Raw genomic sequence first — 20,660 nt, 5'->3', positions numbered from 1 at the left:
AATCGATGTTAAAGCCTTATTCAACTGAAGAAGTAGAGTCAACCGAACAAACTGATTTTGCGTCGCAATTACCAAAAAAGGATCGACAATAGCGGAAAATGGTTACGCGTACCTCGTTTTACGTAATTCCAACATTTTTTTTACGATACCTGTTTTACTGAATTATTCTACTTACTGTAACAAATGAAATGTTTCTCAGTGTGGAATCCTACCCGTATAAAAAAAAAACTCGTACATCAGTCTAAAAGATTGGAAGTTATGGAAAAATGTTTGAAAATGTATTTCAATAGCACCAAATTGAATTTTAAAGTCCGACAAATTATCTGGAAGAATGTGGAACTTCCGAATTTTCTAATAGTTCGAACGTTTGCCATTTTGAAAACGGATGTGAAGAAGGTCTGCAAAAGATACTTGATCGTAGTGCAGATGGAGACAATTTTTTATCCATATATTGGCAAAATCGGTGAAGTGATTTCTTTGGTATCGTGTTCATACACACAAAGATACACACGCATGCACCCGTTTTTGAAATGACTTGTAAATTATTTTGTAGTGGATTTTTCCATTGTGGTTTCAAAATTTTCTCTCGTTGAGACCTTGTTTATACAGCGAAGGTAAGGGTATGAGACTCTCCGTTTGCGAGCCGTCGCGTCGTGCCTAAGAAGGATACGCAAACTTAAACTCTATAATTGAAGCCGACGAGACCTTGACTCGAACCCAATTGATTCTGAGCACAGTTCGAAGTTCCAAGCAAATGGTGTGACATTTATAAGATCGAATCGATGAAAAATGTCGGCTAGCAGTGTCAATGATGACTGTGTAATTCTTACAGTCACTTGGTATCAGATACTAGTTGTCAATTGTGGTTAATGTTCATTAAGAACTCAGAAAACGACAGTCTATTTCCGGGTTAACTGCTTCAAAGTTCCTTGCATTCAGGTCATTTTATTGGCAGTACTCGAAGTCCAGGTCATCCAATTCAATGGTATCGATGTCCCGCTCATCATTTTCAAACTTTTCAGTGTCTGTGTCATCACCTTTGTAGTTTTCGATCTGCGGAATATCATCGTAACAAAGTTATTGATGCCGAGTCATTCGCTTTTTCTAGTTTTTGAAGTCAAAGTTATTAATTCCATAGTTTTAAATGTCCAGGTCACGGGTTCCACAGTTTTCACTGTCTAGATCATTTGCTCTATATTTTTTCGTACACTCAAATTTCATGGGGTTTTGTAGGTTAGACTCAATTAAAGAATATAATGGAATACAGTAATTCTGGTTGGCGTGGTTCAGAAAATGTAAACAACACGGACAATTTCCACGTATTGTGTCTCTAGTTAATAAATAAACTATAAAAAAGTACCTTTATTTTACAAACCATCTTCAAATAACTCGGAAATCACAACACAGACCATATCCAACATTTTATGAGTTTCACAGCTTTTTGTATACAATTTCACATAATTATGTACATTTTTGTCGATCCTAGTTTCGTTGGATATTGACGTTTTCAATTTTGTGGCTGGTGTAATTAATTTTCAAGCTGGCGGTAATTTTTAATATTAACAGTGCTTTTGCCGCTTAGTTATTAGAGTAATCTCGAGAAACACATCAGCTCACCGAAGCGTAGTCGTCGATGTGAAGCAGTTCCAATTAGGCACGTCCAAGCTGGATTGTGCTCAGTGGTGCTTTTGGTTCGTTCAACAAGCACTTGTCTCACGTTCGGGACTTCGGCAATCGAACCGTAATCAACGACGAAATTGGAACCATTATAATACGACAGCTGAATGATCCTTCTGAAAATCGGTGTACATTACATTTCTGTAATTGATAAGCTGAAAATGCGTTTACAGAAGATTTTTATCATTGCAGATAATCTCGAACAGCATTTTTCAGACATTACATTTACCACGTAACTTACTGTTGATCTGCATTTTTCAGCCGTACATCTGTAAAAGTAGATTGGTTATTGTCACTGATAAAACGTGGCTCAAAATCTTGATAGTGATGTCGATAAAATTACAAAATTTTAATTTATCTGATCAACAGAATATACAGCAGAAGTGTTGAACGGAAGTTTGCAGAAATTTGACGTGATACTGATTATTTTAGGTACAGTTTCAACGTTTTTTGCGCTTTCCTCTTTGGTCCGACAAATTGCTGCGAGGCAGTCTCAGCTGATATTTCGGTTGTCCTAAATAATTTTCCGAAACTTTCGCTACTCGCGGATTACGGTACGAAGAAAAGAAAACCTGAAATATTTCCATTTCCAAAAAATTTGGTCGTAATGACCGATTAATATTTCGATTGCACCATGAAGAACGTATTTATTTCATGAAAATGATTCAATTGAAATCGAGATTTCATTTTTATAAGTACATTTTATTGAATTGAATTTTTTTGGATATTGCAACATTCATTTTTGGATAATTTCGTTACTTACAACAAAGTATTTTAGTCCCACGATGAAATATTGTACAAATTGATTTTTTCCAAAAAGAGAAAAGTTTTCACTGAATGTGTGAGGTTATTCAATAAAATTGAAACGAATTGTTCTCTAAAAATTTCTTAGTCCTTAAATTTGTTACCGTGAAATTGAAGTCTATATTGCATAAATCAGGCATTCATTTTACCGGTTTGACCTCTCGCAAAGTCAGAAAATAGTTTTCCACTACCTTCTCCATTTCATTTTCTTCCATTCATAAGACGCTAATTTCCAAATCGGGAAATACCAGAACAACATAATTTATCTCATTAAAAGCTAGAAAAGTGTATCAGCCGTAAGGGTTCGAAATTTTTTTAAACAAGTACCCACTAATCATATCCCCTTTCCATGGTTATTAAAACTGCCAAGAGTATAAAAAATGACGGAAGATAGTGAATTGTAATTGCGGAGAATGAAAATTGGCAATATAACGATAACCTGATCGCAATAGAATGAAAGAAAGAAAAAAGGAAAAGGAAAGAGAGGAAAGGTGACAGTGCGCACAAGAGTCAGTTCATTCTCCTAAGAGTCCTTCGATCCCTTTGCGACTCGACTATACCTTCGACGTTCACCACAATTCCTCGAGGATCGCTCGAGATGGAAAGTTTCGAGAGCTCATTGTCGTAACTCCGGGAAAAGGTGATAGGTGAGAAAAAATGTCGAGGTTAAAAATTTGGGGTCACATCCTCGACGAGGATGTTTGAATAATACCGGATGGTACGAGATTTTCCTTCCGCAAGTCGCAGCGAAATGTATTTAGAATAATAATTTGTATCTAATTTAATCATTACTGTGAATATTACGTACGTAAATATTCATACTTACTTGATTTATTAACCGGCTAAATTAACCGAGTCAACTGTTATGCTTAGCGAAAATTATCAGGATTCGTCTTTAAAATTGCAAATTATATTCATCGCATTTCTACTGTGAAAACAATCCATTGGACCTTGCTAAATATGAGGAAATCTGGATAAATATTGCGAATTTCCCAAGCTCTGATGCTCGCTTTTAGCAAATACAATGGCTGACTTAGAATCCTTTAAAAACATACGTGAATATCATCGTTGGACGCCTGAACAGCCCTTTCATATCACAACTGTATTATGCGTGGCCCAGCGTTATTTTTAAACCATTTTGGACAAGTTGTCGTAGCGTATTGAAATAATTTCTCATACAAGAAAACCCTATTTAAAGATCATTGCAAGGACTAAGAGAGAGCAAAATTTAAAGATACTGAATTCAAATTTTTCGAACTCCGTTGTCGTTTTGCAAATATTCCGCTTTGAATTGTAAAATTTCGCGGCGAGACACGTACGTTTTGGAATTCGTGATTTCATGATTTCGACCCTGAAGTAAACACTACTGATTCGAAAAGAATCTAAAAACTAATTTCTGAAAAGACTAAATTATTCCGATTTTCGGTATATCTCTATCCATCTATGACTTTAAATCGATCACTTTCAATGTCAGAAATGTGAACTCAATTCGAATAAAGCATAGCGATCAACACCTAAAAATTGAATTCTCCAAAACTTAGTTACGTCATAATTTCGATAAACAAATCAGATAATGCTGAAATTACTGGGGATGAAAATGTAGAAGAATCAGGCAATAGAAGGGTCTTATTACCCAATTGTCAAAACGCGAAAAGCTGTTTCAGGTTTTTGGGTTTATTTTATGCAAGGCTATGTAGATCAAGCTTCATTAACATATTTTTTCAGTATAATCGATCAATAGAAAGTATTGTTATTTGAAATAAATATCTCAGAAGCATCTCAACCGATCTGCGTCCAATTTGAAAACAGTATTTTCGATAATTTCTCCTCTTTGCCACTATCCAAATTTTTTTTCTCAACGTTTTTTCAATTCAATTGTGCGTCCAAAGTTTGCGATTTGTCAACTCAATTAAAAAAAATAAGTTACATCGCGTCAAAGGTGATAAAATGACCAAAAAATTGTTTAAAAATTTAAAGTAAATTAGTTTAGTCGTTTTTGAGATATTATCGGCACCGCCAAATACGTCGCATAGGGAAATGGTTAACGTTGTGGTCGATAGTGACACTGTGTACTAACTGATACTAATCCAAGAATATGTGAAAGAAGCTCGTTCTATATACTTGTAAAAAGAAAAAAGTCCAAACAAACTGAATAATTGCTTGTCAAGATATAAGTTCTCAAAATTTACCCAGTTTTTCAGTCGTCAATTCGTACGCAGTAGCCCCTCTACTTTTCTACATTTTTATTTTTCTACATTTTGAATATATACATTTTCAAATTGGATTGAACAGACTTTCACTTTATTCAAATTTTGATCTTGTGACCTTTCTACTCTGTGATCTTTTTACATTTCCACCCCCATCCAAGTCAAATCGAGTCGAATCTGACATTCCATGATAATTCTACATTTCCACCCCCACCAAGGTCGAATCGAGTCAAGACTGAAATTTTTTAATCTTTATACATTTTCACCCCCACCCAAATCGAATCGAGTAGATTCTGAAATTTGTCGAACGATCTATATTTCCACTCCTACCCAAGTCAAATCAAGTGTCTGTCTGAAGTTCTCTGATCGTTCTACATTTTCACCCCTGTCCAAGTCAAGCCGAGTGAGGTCTGAAATTCTTTGATAATTCTACATTTTCACCCCTATGCAAGTCAAGTCTAGTGAAGTCTGAAATTCTTTGATCGTTCTACATTTTCACCCCTATCCAAGTCGAATCACGTGGAGTCTGAAATTCTCTGATCCTTCTACATTTCCACCTCCACCCAAGTCGAATCGATTCAAGTCTGAAATTCTCCTGTCATATCTCGCCCTCATGGATCCGTTTCCCCGAAGCGTCCGAGTCCAATATTACCTCGTGAATAATCTTGAGGGTTGAATTTGCAGTACGGTGGGGAACCAGGAAGACGACTAGCACCAAGCGAGCGGCCCCTCGAACTCCAAGACTCGTTTCTCCAAAGACTGGGATACTTGGAAGCGTCGAGGCGAGCTCGCCTAGGCGTGGACCCGGAGCTGAGGCATCTGGTCGCCTTCCACGTCGGTGAGTAAATGAATATGAATTCAGTTGTTCGAGTAATCTTACCTCGCCGCGGGCTAAAATACGGGTAAGCTGGGAAACAGATGGTGCCATTCGAGGATATTTGTTCCAAGGGTGAATAGGGAGAGCTGTCGCCTAATGCTGGCCGTCTTCTCGCCTCGCGTAAGAGAATCTTCGACGCCACGAAAAGCCCGAGGGCTTCCGAAAATGGTAATAAGTGTGTGATGACGACATTATTCCCGGGAAACATCCAAGTACGTAATTATGTTCCATGAGAGAAATTCGAGTTGCTTTTCGGTGGGAAGCTTTTGCAACGATCCATCACGGGTGCATAGAGTGTGAAGCGAAACGAATCGGAGTGAAAAAACTGGAGACAACCGAAATGAATTGGATAAGAATAACATTTCTTGAAATCGAAGTAAATTTTCATCCACACGAATTTTAAGTGCCCAAAGATGCAGGAATGTCGGAAATCTCAGAGCAATAGCTGATCCTGTTGGTAGGCGATTTTTACTGATTTTCAGTTTATTGCAAAAACTTGTGTAGGAAAAGCGATCGTAGCTTTGCAATAAATGAACTTATGCTGTAGATATCGATCAATTCACAACCGTATTAAGCATTGATACATCGAATTTGAACAACTTATATGATTTTGATGTACATGGAAAACTTTACATCTGAACTTTCTTCACTTTAATTGATAGTATTACTTTCGTTTTTTCATTATAATATCGATAGAAATTTAGTTCATTGTGAAACAGCTTTATTCTGAAAGCTTTGATTCGGTCTCGATTTTCTTCTACCTACTAAAATTGTAATCCGGAAAAGGTCTTGAACTGTTTCTAAAGCAGGTTTATATTAAACGAACGAATACTTATTTAGATATATAAGCTACAAAAATTCCCTAGCTTTTGAGAATGTCTCCCGAATTATTTGCCATCCCATATTCAACGACCTCGAAATTTTTCGTTCAAATTGTGATTCTATAATTCAACCTTTATTGCTCGCAAAAATTGCTCCCCTCCAGGAACTTATGATTCATGGTGAACATTCTGAATATTGTTCGCGATCGTTTGTTGAAACCAAGAGCGAAATTAACGGATAATTGAGTGCCCGGTAGTTGGACGATGTAACGAATAATACGGAGCGATTCTGCGGGAAAACCGTTCGGTTTTGATATCGGTTTATCTGATCGCGTGCTGTGTGAACCCCCTGAGTGGGCTGGAATGTCCTGAACGTTAAAATCGAATGGATTTACCAATCGAGGATACAGGCGAGGAACAGGCAGGGGAATTGAATGCCGAAGGGGTGGATTTAATTTACGCTTCGACGCGATTTTATCCACCTGAATTCGAAACAAAGCTTAAGCTTGCTTCGCGAGAATTAGCTACGCGTGATACGCGATCGCAGACCGATACTCCGATACACGTGGCTCGGAGTTTTATGCTGAAACTGCTCAATTATCATTATTGATATTGTTATAACGCTCCAGCAAATACTCAGCATCCACGTAACTTCGCATTTTACGTAATTAAACTCCTTTTGCCTGCATACTCGCGTAACTCGGGTTTAAACATTCTTTATGAATTGGAATAAATTAACGAAAGTGTCGACGTGGCTACTCAAAATTAATATTATAAAAACTTGCTGTTCCTGTTCAAGGTGACAACTCCCGATTTAACGCGGTTTTTGATTCTAAATCCAACGGACCTTGGTTACTGAGATATCAGGGTTTGAAATTTTTGGATTTTCGGACGGGTTTAGGCTCACGCTTGGAGTATATGGAGCAGGGTGGTTCAGAAAAGGGCCCTTTTTAGATTCGCTCTTCTCCGAGATTCTTGCATTTTTCATTAAAAAATAGCTCAAGCGAAAGGGCTCGGCTGAAAATATTTTACTACTGCCTCGAAGACATTGAAATTTCGAAAAAAGGCCGTGTTCGGGAATTTCAAAATTGAGATATCCTTAAATTCTTCGGTAGTTATGTTTTGTAAGATGTAACAAAAGTTTTTTTTAAACTTATGATGCGTGTGATTTTTTGTTTTACTACTGAAAAATCTATGTTGAAATTCGAAAAAACTAATTTCTTTAACTTTCAAATATTTAAATATTTCTCTTTTTTTTTAATAATAATTTCATGAGACAGTATTTAATATTGGGTCAATTTCCTCCAGTTTCGTATGAGTTCTTGTTCACTATAAAGCAACAAGAGAAATAAAGAACAGTGAAATATTTTAATATTTGAAAGTTAGAAAAATTAATTTTTACGAATGTCAACATAGATTTATCGGTACTAAAAAAATCGCACGCATCTCAGGTATTGAAAAAACTTTTGTTTCGTCGTACAGAACATAGCCACCGAAGGATTTCAGGATTTACCTTGATTTTGAAATCCCCTAAAATAGCTTTTTTCGAAATTTCAACGTCGTTGCGCAGTATTCAAAATTTTTTTCCAGTCCCGCCCTTTCTCTTGAGTTGTTTTTTAGTGAAAAAGTGCAAGAATTTCGGAGAAGACCGAAATCCAAAAAAAGGCCCTTTTCTAAACCCGAGCAAAGCCCGCCCGAAAATTAAAAAATTTCAAACCATGATATCTCAGCGAGCACGGCCCATTGGATTGAATATCAAAAACCACGTTAAATCGAGGGTCTTCCCCTTTTACGACGTGCAAGGACAACCCGATTCGCGAAATCAAACCTGCCTACTCTGCTCGTGGATAAATTTTAATACGAGTCTAAAGATTGCTACGGTTTAATATTTCAAGATCGATAAATACTTACCAGATTTAGTAGGAAGAAAAACCCTAGATTGCAATTTATTCTGAATCGTGTGGAAGCCGCACCCATCAAATATAACCATGAAATTCCTTATCCATCGTAATATAATACGAGTGGGGATGATTGGCGTAGGAGGAAATCATGCGACCGTGAAATAATGGAAGATTCCCGCTGATCGTTGCTTGGAGCCAATGTGCATCCTGACAAATTTAAGCCGGAACAAATACCTGTCTCGGTATAATATTGTGCATCGATCACAAGCGATGCGTTACTTTGCGCAAGAGAGAAAGCCGCTCGGCTGACAGTGGACCACCAAACAATGCACTTCCTATTTCCGGTTCCACGATGCTACGTGTGTGCCCATACTTCATCTATTGCCATATATATATATCTATTGCCATAGTGCACCTGATGTAATATCTACTCGCTGTATATACACGCTTTTCATCGAAATGAAAGTTAATCCAATGTACGCATACAGTCTCTTCGTATTTTTTAAATTTCAGATTATACGGTTTAAGGAATGGCTGAGAGCCAATATCCGTTGGAATGAATCGCACCTTGAATGTTCAAGACTTTGAACGAACAGTACTCCTTATCGCGTGTCTAACGGTACACGGCGTATGCATCAAAACAGCGGATTTGGTGGTAAAAGGGCGTATAATGGCGCATAAATTCTTATACCGTTAGAGACGAATATGGCTATGATTATCAAAGTTTTTTATGCTCTCATTTTGATCCTGCACGGACTATTTTTTCATAAATCACTAGAGTCATACGGAATTTTGATCGCGATCGTTTGAACATAAGATACTTTACGTCACGGTGAACCAAAATCTTGATCATTGGAAATTTCGATCTGCTCCATGAGTGGGTATGGAAATTTTAGTGCAATATTCCGAAATGCCGGTCTCTGCATTATTCTTTCAGCAATGTAATATCAAGACATCAATTATTGTCCAGCAGGAAAACGGCGTGTACAGTCTGGATGAAATATGAGCTTCCACTATCGCCTGATAAAAGCGAAGTATGGGAAACTCCGCGATATTCAAATTTTTCTCTCCTGACGTTGGCTGACATCTTTCGCGAGGCGGAAGGACGCGTTTTCGCAATACTGGCACGTCAGGAAAATAACAGTAATGGTGATCAGGGTATTCCTCGGAGAATTTCTTCCAAGACTTGGCAGGTTTTACGTCGTTTCGCGCTACCAGCTCCTGCAGGCATTTGGTTCAGAATAACGAAAGGTATACAGGAAGTAACTGTGTATGTGTATTTTCCCTGTGTGTGCCTGTGTGTAGGAGAAGCTTTGAATCGAGAGAGCATGTAATATAACGCTGTTTGATATTCGAACAGGGGATCTAGCGGACGCATACCGAGAATGCAATTCACTTTAAAAGACGGCGAAATGTGTACGACGAAACGAGACTGCATCGTCTTGTTGTTAGTGGCGCATAAGGCGAACAATGGATAGTCTGAAAATCAGTATTCGTATGTACAAGTAAACTTCAAAGTCAAGTAGAATTCTTGATGGTCAAGAAACAGCCGAGGATTCGCCTTGCCAACTCATCTCGTGACGTCAACATTTTCACAATTTCACATTTCCGGCGGTATGAACGGAAATTCTCTGTCCTCTGAAGCTCACCCTATACGACACTGTTGGCTCGATACTATTTCACAATGGGAAATCGCTAGCTATACGCTGCAGTGCGGTCAAGGATGTGAAACGTCCACTTCTATACTGCAACCCGATGTTATTTGTCTCGGTCAAGTGTTACTGGCGAATGCAAATTGTTTGATCTGGCAATTGCTTTACCGCCAGTAGGTACTTGTGCGCTTGCCGTCTAGCCTTTGTACTCCGCGAGACGAGTTGCTTGGTTTTTTTATCATTGTTAATTTGAAATCTCACGAAGCGTTTCTTGTACGGATAAAATGTAGAACGGTTATATTTACTACTCGAAAAATGATTGGCTGGAGGTGAATATAAACGGAACAAATGCTTTGGGCTCGTTTTGAATGTTGGACGAGGGTCTCGGTTTTTCAAATATTTGGTTGGGCTGCTTTTTGGTCCGTTTTTGGTCTTCAGGTTTGTTTGAACCGGTCAAACCTGGTATGAGAAGATTAAACCTAAGCCTTGAACTATACGTTACGATTTCACTTCTCATTTGTTTTCAATATTTGTTTGAGGCATTTCAAAGAGTCGATACTGAGTTAACACAATTCGAAATCGCATCTCTGCTCTCAATCCCAATGGCCACCTTAAGTAAACGCAAATATCATTCGTCAATAAAAAGTAAAAATAGAAGCTTGAAAGAAAGTTTGAACTAGGATTTGAATTTTTATTCTAGGACATACGAAAAGTGAATATATTCATTTTTGTTCAATATCTGCAATAAAAAAGATTCCTCAAACAATCTCTCCGATTGCAGTCTTTAAAGTAGATATCCGACGATTTTAAATATATGTATCCGCCTGTAGGAAGTAAAATCAATATCCTCATTCAAAACTACATATTTCAAAGATCAATAAACCATTGTTAAGAACCTTTTAAATTGATATATTCTTGAATTCAAATGTTTTTCGTTCATTATATATAAACTTAAACTAACAGGTTTAGCAGCTCTGATTCTCAATTCACAGGAAATTAAAAATAACAATGCCGTTTGGTCTTTATTCGCCGAAAGACGTTTGCCTATACCTAGAACCGTTAAAGTTTGATCGACAGCAAAATTCTGAACGAGAGTTCCACGTTCCCAAAACTTCCAGCATTAACGTCAGTGATTTGGGGTTCCGGTTCGCGAGCTTTGTTTCAACGCAGTCCCTTAATTGTCATGTCAGACTCGACAACATCACCGAATTCGAGTCCGCGTTGCCATCCCAAACATAGTATAAACAATCGTCATGTCTACAATTACGCACCCTCTCGCAAAGAGTTCATTATGACCTCGCACATTGAATGCCACTAGGCTCGATCGATCGCGGGCTTTGGTCTGTAGTTATCATTGAATATTCGTTGTCTGCCCGCGGCACTCGGCCATTTTCTTCACATCTTCGATCAGCGATATATCCTCTCCTCATTATTTTGCCCCGGCTTTGCGTCGATTGTGTCACTTGTCAGCAAAAGCCATCCTTCTCGATGAATAGAATCGAGGCAAAGCCTGCAGGCATCGCTGTTAGCCAGTAGAAATGCATACACCTACTCATCAAAATCTTATCGAGACTCTCTTCACTTTTAACGCCTTTCATGCCTTTCATAGAATCTTATCCGAGTATTCGATATCCAAGGCTTAAAGATCATGGCTATTGGGATCAGATAATCGATGGACTATGTCCGCTTCTACGACACTCATTATAATCAATTCCAGTTGGCCCGATCCTTTGTTGATGTCGCTCGTTCTAATTAAAATACACGTAACCAAATTCGTAAGAACTTTATTGGTTAAAGTTGGATATCAGCTTACTCGGAACTGACACTGAAGTTTTGAAGATGAGATTTCAAAATCTTGAACCAATGGTCCCGATATGTTAGGATTTTGAAATTACTCCCAAAACTTATCCACAAACATCTATTATTTTTGAGAGTTATTGAGTGAAATTCATCTTTCAAAAATTGTATCCAAGTTGACAATCTACCTTGGTCATCTGTTAGCCATTCTTCTGATATGAAGATTCAAATTTGGAGTTAATCCGACTACGGAATTTTCTATTGGTACAGCAGAAAAATACTACTTGGCATTAAAACTTGATGGAAACATGTAGTCAGATTTCAGGAGTTAAATTTTCAAAGCACAGACCAATCAAATCACTGAAACCCATCAGGTAGAGAATAATTTTCTAAGTAATTTCAGTTTCCAATAACGCTGACTTATGGTCACGGTATCCTTATGAGGCGATACGAAGGTGACCTTGACTATAACACGGGTTTGAAATATCGACCCGCGACTGGCGGTTGACAAACTTCGAAACGACGACCAATAGTCTGGAGGGTAGGGCGAGATCTCGGTAAGAGATTATGACAAGTGGAAGGAAAAAAACCTCTTCATTCGATCGCCTCTCTCGCTCAACCATCACTTCGCTTATCCTGGCTGAATGAGTCTCATACCCTCTGCACGGCCATGAAAAGAACCTGCGCCAAACCACCAGAACACGACTTCCGACCTCGCAGCAAGCCGGCGTGAGGTGGACGATGAAATTCTTCATCGATGACACGTCTCGACGCTCGGATCGACCCTCCGTAAAAATTGATCGAAAAGAGAGGAGGGAGAAGAAAAAACCGAAAGTTAAGATAGAAGAGGAACACCGTTGAGCTGACTCGGCCGAATAGCCATCACCGAAATCTAGTGCATGCAACTCTTTTCCAATCTTCTCATTATTTTCGCCATCTCACGAAGCGTCGTGAAGTCTGTGGAAAGGACTCCGCAGAATCGTTATGGAAATTGGCTCTCTGTCGAATTGGCTGGATTTTTAGTGCATTATAGTAAATATCCTCGCGATCAAAAGTTCTCATGGACACGAGTCCCAAAAGTCAGTGATTTCCAAGAAATAGGTTTCGAAAGTGGAGTGTACGGATTTATTGATAACTATGGATTACGCGATTTTTACGAATGACAAAGCTTCAAGGGGGACTTGAAATCAAATATGACACTCAAAAATTACAAAGCTGATTCGCAGTGCGAAAACAGTACAATTCGATTATTGCAAGAGTAGGAGGATCTCGTTCTTCACGCGAAATCTGACGTTGCACTTCCTTCCAGTAAACCAGCGAGTTCACGGATGTAATCAATGCATTGATGGAATCAATCACAACTTCCTGCCTATCTTTAAGAATCGACCATGCAGTTTTTTGAATGATTTGTTTGATTTCAAGTCCCCTCGAGGTTTTACAATTCATGGAAATCACGAAATCCATAGATATCAAAAAATATAGACATCTTGCTTCCCAAGCCTGTATCTTGGAAACTACTGATTTTTGGGATTTATGTCCATTAGAACTTTTCATCAAAAGGATATGTACTATAAGATACTGAAAATCCAGCCAATTCGACCGATTCGAGCCAATTCCTATGAGAATTCTGCGGGATTCTTCAATGAAGTCTTCCAAAATTTTCAACCCTACGTGGTCCCTCTCTTGTTTTCGGCGGATCACAGAGATGAGTGGTTTGAAACTGTAAGGCTGTAGAGGTCCCGCATGTAACTGCGAAGATTATTTCGGGCTCATTTTGTCGTCTGCTTTTAAGCTCTTGAGCTCTGGCGTGGGTTTCATATTTCTGGGTTAATGTTCTAGTGGAAAAGGTGGAGGACTCCATGTACGACTCACCGCAAGTCTCCCTGCGTACTGCCATGTGGCTAACGGCCTTCTGGCATACGTGTTCCTCACTCCGCCTCGGATCCGACGTAATCACGGACACTCCTGAACGCCTGCTCGGTCAAATCTTTCCCTTATAACTACGCAAACGCTGCTGGATTTAACTCCGAGCTTATCGTTAGGTCAGGCAAGCAACTGACATGGAAACTTCCCGAAGTGTACCTCAACGATTTTCCTCATTCTATGAGACGTGATGTTGTCAGTACATCCAAAAACATTAGCCATGCGTTTTTCAAATGTTACTTCATTTGATTGAATGTTAGAACCATCTTTAGATGCGATTATTTCGGTAGCTCAGATATTTCCCTAAATACGGATGTGCATAAACTAGTATTGAAATGTCATCGACCAGACAATTTTTCCATTTAAGGTCATGCAGCAGTCCTACCCTTACCGACCGAGCAAACTAACCCTCTTTCTTCCTATATTGAATGAACAAACGAACGGAATGGGTTCAAAGTTTGACGGTGCATCGCTTTTTCGTAGAAGAATTCAAGAAAGTTGATCGTTTTCAAAAATTGTTTAAAAAATGTACGGTTGTTTATCACGTGTTACTATTTCCACCTTTCCTGCATTTCAGGAGCCAAAAAGTAAATAGTTGAGATACTTTCCGCAATTCTGGAAAGAACGAGGAATAAGAGAAGACATCGTGAGGCTGTTTTCATGATTGAGGTCGCTAAACGAAAAACGAAAATTAGGAGTTAAAATAATTTCGTAAATAAAAGATTCGGAAATCTGGAAATAGTAACACGTGTCAAAAGCCACACATTTTTTCTACAATTTTCGGAATACGAGGAAATTTCCTGAATTCCGTAATTAAAGAGTGATGCACTGTCAAAATTGGAACCCTTTCCGTTCATTTGTTTATTCGATGTGGAAAGGGAGAGTTTGCTCGGTCGATAAGGGTAGGACTGCCACATGACCTTAAACCTCTTCTATCTATGCTGTGTAGAACCGAGATTTACGATAATTTGGAGACTGATGATGAATCAACTAAATTATAATTAAAAAATACCTTGTTTCTAGAAAAAATTGTGAAAAATCGCCAACTGCAGATCAACCGAAATTGAACAGGCGTATTTTTGCAAATTTATGTAATCCACGTATTCTGCTCTCCTAAATCGCATAATATAATACATAAATCTACCGATTTCAAATTATCCACGTGAAATGCCTCGAATAAATTAAGCGGAAAATTGTAACAGGTATAAGGCATGATCGTAATTTCAGTGGTTTTGACAACTCTTAAGTCAGCCCGAGGGGCTGACCAGGTCAGTCTCAAGTCTCGGTTTTCAGTATTTCCGTTTCGGTGAGCTTACTTCAGCCGTGCAAATATCACCGACAGTAAATAGGGCTAGCCGTTTGCTGACATCGATTCGCTCTTACGTCTCGGTGCCGTCGGTATAAAGGATTATTTGTATATTTATTCCTCTCTCGATTTCTAGAGGAGACCAAAAGCTCGAATGCATAAAAACCTGCATAAAACAGAATTCTCCAATGAAACGTCGACTGTCCGAGTTTTGGACGTTGTGTAAATTAGTTGGAAACAGTTTTAGCGAGTTGATATAGACGAGTTGAGGTTTCATCGTGAAAACGAGTCTTAATGAGCTGCTTAAATATTTGTTCGTCCACAGCAGAATGGAGTGGAATGGAATAGCGCTGAACATATTTGAGCTTCTGAAACGCGTTAAAAGTACATACTCGGATAGCAAGGGTTCGGAGAGTGAATGCACAGGCACATAGAAACCTGATGGGAAGCGTTTAGGCGAATTGCATTAAATTTACAGCTGAAGAGCGACGGAAGCTTCAGGAGAAGGTTCAGCGAGCTTGCAAAATGAGTTGTACGAGATAAAAGAAAAACGATGAAGTGATTGACGAGTTTTAATGTACAGTACAATGCATTGAAGATAAATTTTCGTATCGATTGTGAATATTTATATCAATTAAGAAACGGTTGAAAAAACAGTGGGGATACAGGATAAAAAATGTTAATTACCTTTTTCGAAAACCAGTGATATTCGGCACCTTTCACAACTGATTTCAAGATCCGTATCCAGCGAATCCATTACACTGAGAAAAATTTCGTTTGTTGTAGTAACTAGAAAAATAATTTGATTGAGCGCAATCAACCTTATGAGTGAAGAGAATTTGAAATTTCTGATGGACCCTTCTGGTTAACCCTTACATGGACTCTTCACGTAAACAAGCATTACGCGAAGTGTTGAATGGAGGCATATTTTTCTGAATTGATCAATTACGGCTCTAGATGTTAAATTCTAAACTCAATTACATGACCAAGTGCTGGCCGGTTATTCAAGTGTCGAGCACAAAATTAAACTGATTGTTATTTCACGAAAACTGATTGCAAGTTATTTGGCTGCGTTTTTCAATGGTCTTCACAGCTGTTTGAATTGATTCCCTGTTTGAAGTCCCAAGACTCATTCCGATTCCAAATGATTTCCAATCGATTTCAAATGCTTTAACGTAATTGTCAACGATCCTCAACGTCGGTTCTCTGCTGATTTCGTACCGACTTATTCGACCGATTGGATACTCGATTCTCTTAAACAAACAGCCCCTCATTTCCCACAGTCAAATCATACATTGTTAACACACGATGTTATTCAGAGCTTTAACCAGCATTAGAAACGATTAGGAATTCCTATCCACGTCTAACTTTCAAATCCGAAGCTATCAATCCGAGCAAATTTACCAAATCCTGACACTAATTCCACCTCGAAAACACTGTCCTTTGTCATGTGAGACATTGAAACTTGCCAGCAAACCGAGCTAGCAAACAGTTCCAATCCAAACTTGGTGCTTAGTGCTCAGTTCTCATTTAACCACAGATCCCAAGACTTGCAGTCTACTCTAATTGTGAGCTCAATATCCTCCCAGTGGCTTTCTGCTTTTCAAACAAAGAGAAAAAATTTTATCGCTCTAGCCAAGCTGATGAGCAAATACGCTCCAGACATCTTTGTCTTTCACATCAGAGTGCCGAAATTCAAACGGAAACAATATTCTTTCCAAGTGCTGGTACATTTATAGATCATTGGTGGAACAGATCTTGACAGATATACTTCAAAGCAATATCGATAGGCCGTCATCAATATTTGAAGAATTAATCACGCCCGAGGGTCAAACATCCTTGAAATATGTAATTTACATCACTCATGCAATCTTTTGAAAATTTTTTAAATTTCTGAGCCTCTTCAGAGAAATTGAAATCCCATGAAATCTTACAGAACCGTCTGAAATCGTACGACGTCTCTGAAATATTATGAAATCTTCTAAAATCCTTTGGTGTTCTTTAAAACCTTACGAAATCCTGTGAAGTCTTGTGAAAGCATTTGAAGTCTTCGGACACTGTGAAATCGCATAAGATCCTTGAAGTCAAATGAGATCCTTGGAAACCCTGTGAAATTTTACGAAATACTGTGAAAACATCTGTAATCCATGAAGTCTATGAAATCACACGCATCTCTAAAATCCTATGAATTCTTCTGAGATCCTGGAAACCATTAAAACCTTGCATATTTCTGTGAAATCATTTGAAATCTTTAAAAACTTTGAAACCTTCCGAAATCCCTGAAATCCTATGAGATCTTCTAGAATCTGTAAAATCATCTGATAGTGAAATCTCGGAATAAAATTACATGAAATATCTGAAATCCTCTGAGATCGAATGAAATCACTCAGATTCTTTGAAATCGTTGCAATCGTGTAGGATCTTTTGAAGTCGTGTGATTGTTAAATCTGACGAGTGATCAACCATTTGACAATGTTATAACACAAGTTGTTAAAGACCATTTTACTGGCTGTTCAACCATCATCAATATTCCGTTTTCAATATTTCTTGGAGCAATGCATGAGTTCTTTCCGGGACCAGCAATTATCAGTCCATTTTTACGTGACGGTTCCGTGACAGGGGAAAATTAAGGAAAGGCAGGTGCCCAAGTGTACTGAAGACGTCCTCGGTATCGAGAACGTGAGCTCAATGACGCGTGAGACACGCGGATCGAATCACCAGCATCACGCTCGATTACTCTCATATTAAATAACTTGAGTCCGCCTCGGTAAACACGACTCCAAAGATGGGCTGCGGCACCGGCTGACACAACTTCACCCCTCGCACTTACCCCCAAGTTTATGATGCCGCGTCTTTTTCCAAACATAGCACCGATAAAAAGAAAATTTGACCAAGGGGTGAACAACGATTCGTACATATATATAAGTGATATAAAACGGTGCGCCGAAAAAATTTCATCTTTTTTTTTTTAGTTACTACGCTACACACTGAGAGAAATTTTTAGTTACGGTTACCGATCAGTCCTTAAATATTTTCATTTTTTATCACAATCGAAAAATATAGTTCTAGGTACAAAATGAAAATTAGTTTTTTAACCGTTACCGGAAAGTCTGGTATCCGTTACTATTCTTTCTCATTACGATCACTGTTACTATATTTTCTTGTAAATGCTGCGAAAATTTAACGCTTGTGCAACAATAAATTGACGTAAAAGCTTCGTCTAACTAAAAAAGTAGAGTAAACCGAAGAAACTGATTTTTCGTTGCAATTACCGAAAAAGGATCGACAATAGCGCAAAATGGTTACGAGTAGCTCGTTTTTCCTAATTCCAACAATACTTAAACAGTTTTTTCAACGATACCTGTTTTACTGAATTCTTCTAGTTACTATAACAAATGAAATTTTTATCAGTGCACAGTCCTCGACTGTTTTTATTATTTTACCATAGCCGAAAAGTACAGTTCTCCTTATAGAGAATGAACATGAGTTTCGAAACTGTAAACGAAAAATCTAGTATGTGTTACTGTCCTTTATTATATTTTATTATCACTAACTATTACAACACTTTGATCTTGGCGCCACAATAAGTTGATTTCAAGGTTTCATTCAACAAGCATGTTCAAAATTATTAAATCGATTCTAGTGATGCTGACAGGTTTTTTATTGGAATTTCAAATTCAACAATATTACGAGAGAGTCTTCTACGCGGAAATCTGCAAGCCCTGAAATAATTCTTTCCCTCTTAATCAATTACGAAATACTGACAATAAAAGAAACGGGTATAATAACTGAATTTAGACCTAAGCAGCGAAGGCTTAAGTTAACATCATTATTATTATTATTAATATCAGCCGCATACGCATATCATTACCAACATCATTATCTTGTAATTGATATTGTTTGCTATTTTTCATACTACACAACATAACGTCACTAGGTACATATTGTAACCGCAATTCGATGTAATCATGAGAATAACATTTTCATCTGCAGATGTTATTAAAAAATTTTCCCGCAAACGAGATCAAATTTAGAACGAATGAAGTTCACTCTGACTTGCGTTGCATTTTAACGAGCGTTGCCCGTCTGATCCCTGCTCGCAGGCGTCTTATCCTGTTTGTTAATCTTCATGAAATGGAATCTCCCCTAGTCCATTAATTTTATACCTTTTAGCGAAAACGCGGCGTGAATTAATCCGTTGCATATTACGCTTCCGCGAACGTATCACACCTCCGATGTTATACGCATACCTGTCCAAATAATCGCACGTCGAGTGCAGGATTATGGATTATTCGAGCGCTCGTACACCTACCGGCAATTGTAGGTCATGCACGTTGGTATCATTTCTTTTTTTCTGCTTCTTCAATTTTCCAACATCGCCAGTTTCAATTTCATCAATGAAAAACAACAGAAACATAGTTACGAAGTACCTGGTTAAAGTACCTTTTTTATACCTGGGAACATTTTAGGAGTACCTGAAAGATATGAATGTAGAGTCCTTTACTTGCGTAAAAATTTTCCAGCGGAACTTGCGTTCAACGCTGAAGAGTAAATATTGACTCAAACGAGAAATAAATGATCTGATAACATGTTTGAACGTTTACTTTTTCTTGAGTAAAATAGTATTGAAAGCTAATAACACGCATCGGACGACTAATTGCAGTGTTGTATATGAGTGTATGACTTCTTTACATCACTCTTAAGCACGAAGGGTATAACAGAGCAGATTTTACTAAAAACTGCAGAAAAAGAGGGACGCATTAGGTTTTTGAAATGAAATTTTTCTCAGTGTACGGATAAATTTTGAACACCTGAACCTGTATCTGGGTACATTTCTTAAACAATACCCGTACCTAGGTACCACTTTTGAAGTACCTTTTACAAAACTTAACCGAAGTAATATTGCCGTGTATCGTTCTTCCGTTAGATTAAAAGCGAATTGCATAAAACGCGCGAATTTCGCTTCGGCGAGCGTGAATCGCTACATTAACTTGAATTATTCGAATCCACCCTTGAAGCTGAGCCATTGGTGGGTGACAAAGCTGTTTTTATTAGCGTAAAAGCGGAACGGTAGGAAGGGTAGTCGGTCGCTGAAATATAGAGCGGCACGGGATCGAGAAGTTTGGAGAAATAGTGCTGCAGGCTTTCCGCTAATTATAAAAGTTGTCCGCGTCGCTGCGGAACCCGAGAAGTTCTTCTTCTCTCTGGGTGTCCCACCGACTCCGGGATGCCACCCTTGTTTAATTGCATTTTCACCTGACGCGATTTTGCACGTATATCAGGCGAAAATATCCGTGTGCTCGTGTCCGCGTGTTTCAAACTGGGTGCAACAATTCCATATAATTTCTCCGTGCAGCTTACATCCCCCTAATAATCCGCATTCTACGATTTACCCGCTTCTGCACTCCGTTTAACCCATTCGATAATTCAGGATTACGACGTGACCGACGCCAGGGACGACATGAAAATTTACACTCAGCAGAGAGTGTATTCAATGTATTTTCACCGCGCGATTTATCAAGCGAATGAAATCGGCAATCTTCTCTTGGTTTCTTATATACATATATATATATGGGGCATTCCATGTAAAATTTACCCCTTTTTTTCCTCACCATTTTTGATTCGTTCCGCGATTTTTTGTACGATTCTACCATCTAAAAAAGGCACTACTGAATTTTTTCAAATTTTTTTCGCT

The 20,660-nt window shown here is 38.3% G+C and overlaps 1 protein-coding gene across 1 annotated transcript in view; it reads left to right on the top strand.

Moving 5' to 3' along the window:
* The window catches only part of Phlpp (PH domain leucine-rich repeat protein phosphatase), a 99,838-nt gene that overhangs the window by 14,921 nt on the left and 64,257 nt on the right, over positions 1-20,660 (top strand). Inside the window, exon 3 of the mRNA XM_046610454.2 lies at positions 5,373-5,526. Within this exon, the coding sequence (XP_046466410.1) occupies positions 5,373-5,526 (154 nt within the window). The remainder of the gene's footprint in view (positions 1-5,372; positions 5,527-20,660) is intronic.

Source organism: Neodiprion pinetum, chromosome 2 (assembly GCF_021155775.2).
Source record: "Neodiprion pinetum isolate iyNeoPine1 chromosome 2, iyNeoPine1.2, whole genome shotgun sequence".
NCBI classification, from domain to species: Eukaryota; Metazoa; Arthropoda; class Insecta; order Hymenoptera; family Diprionidae; genus Neodiprion; species Neodiprion pinetum.
Note: the sequence above shows the minus strand (reverse complement) of the source record. Positions and strands in the feature narration are given on the sequence as shown.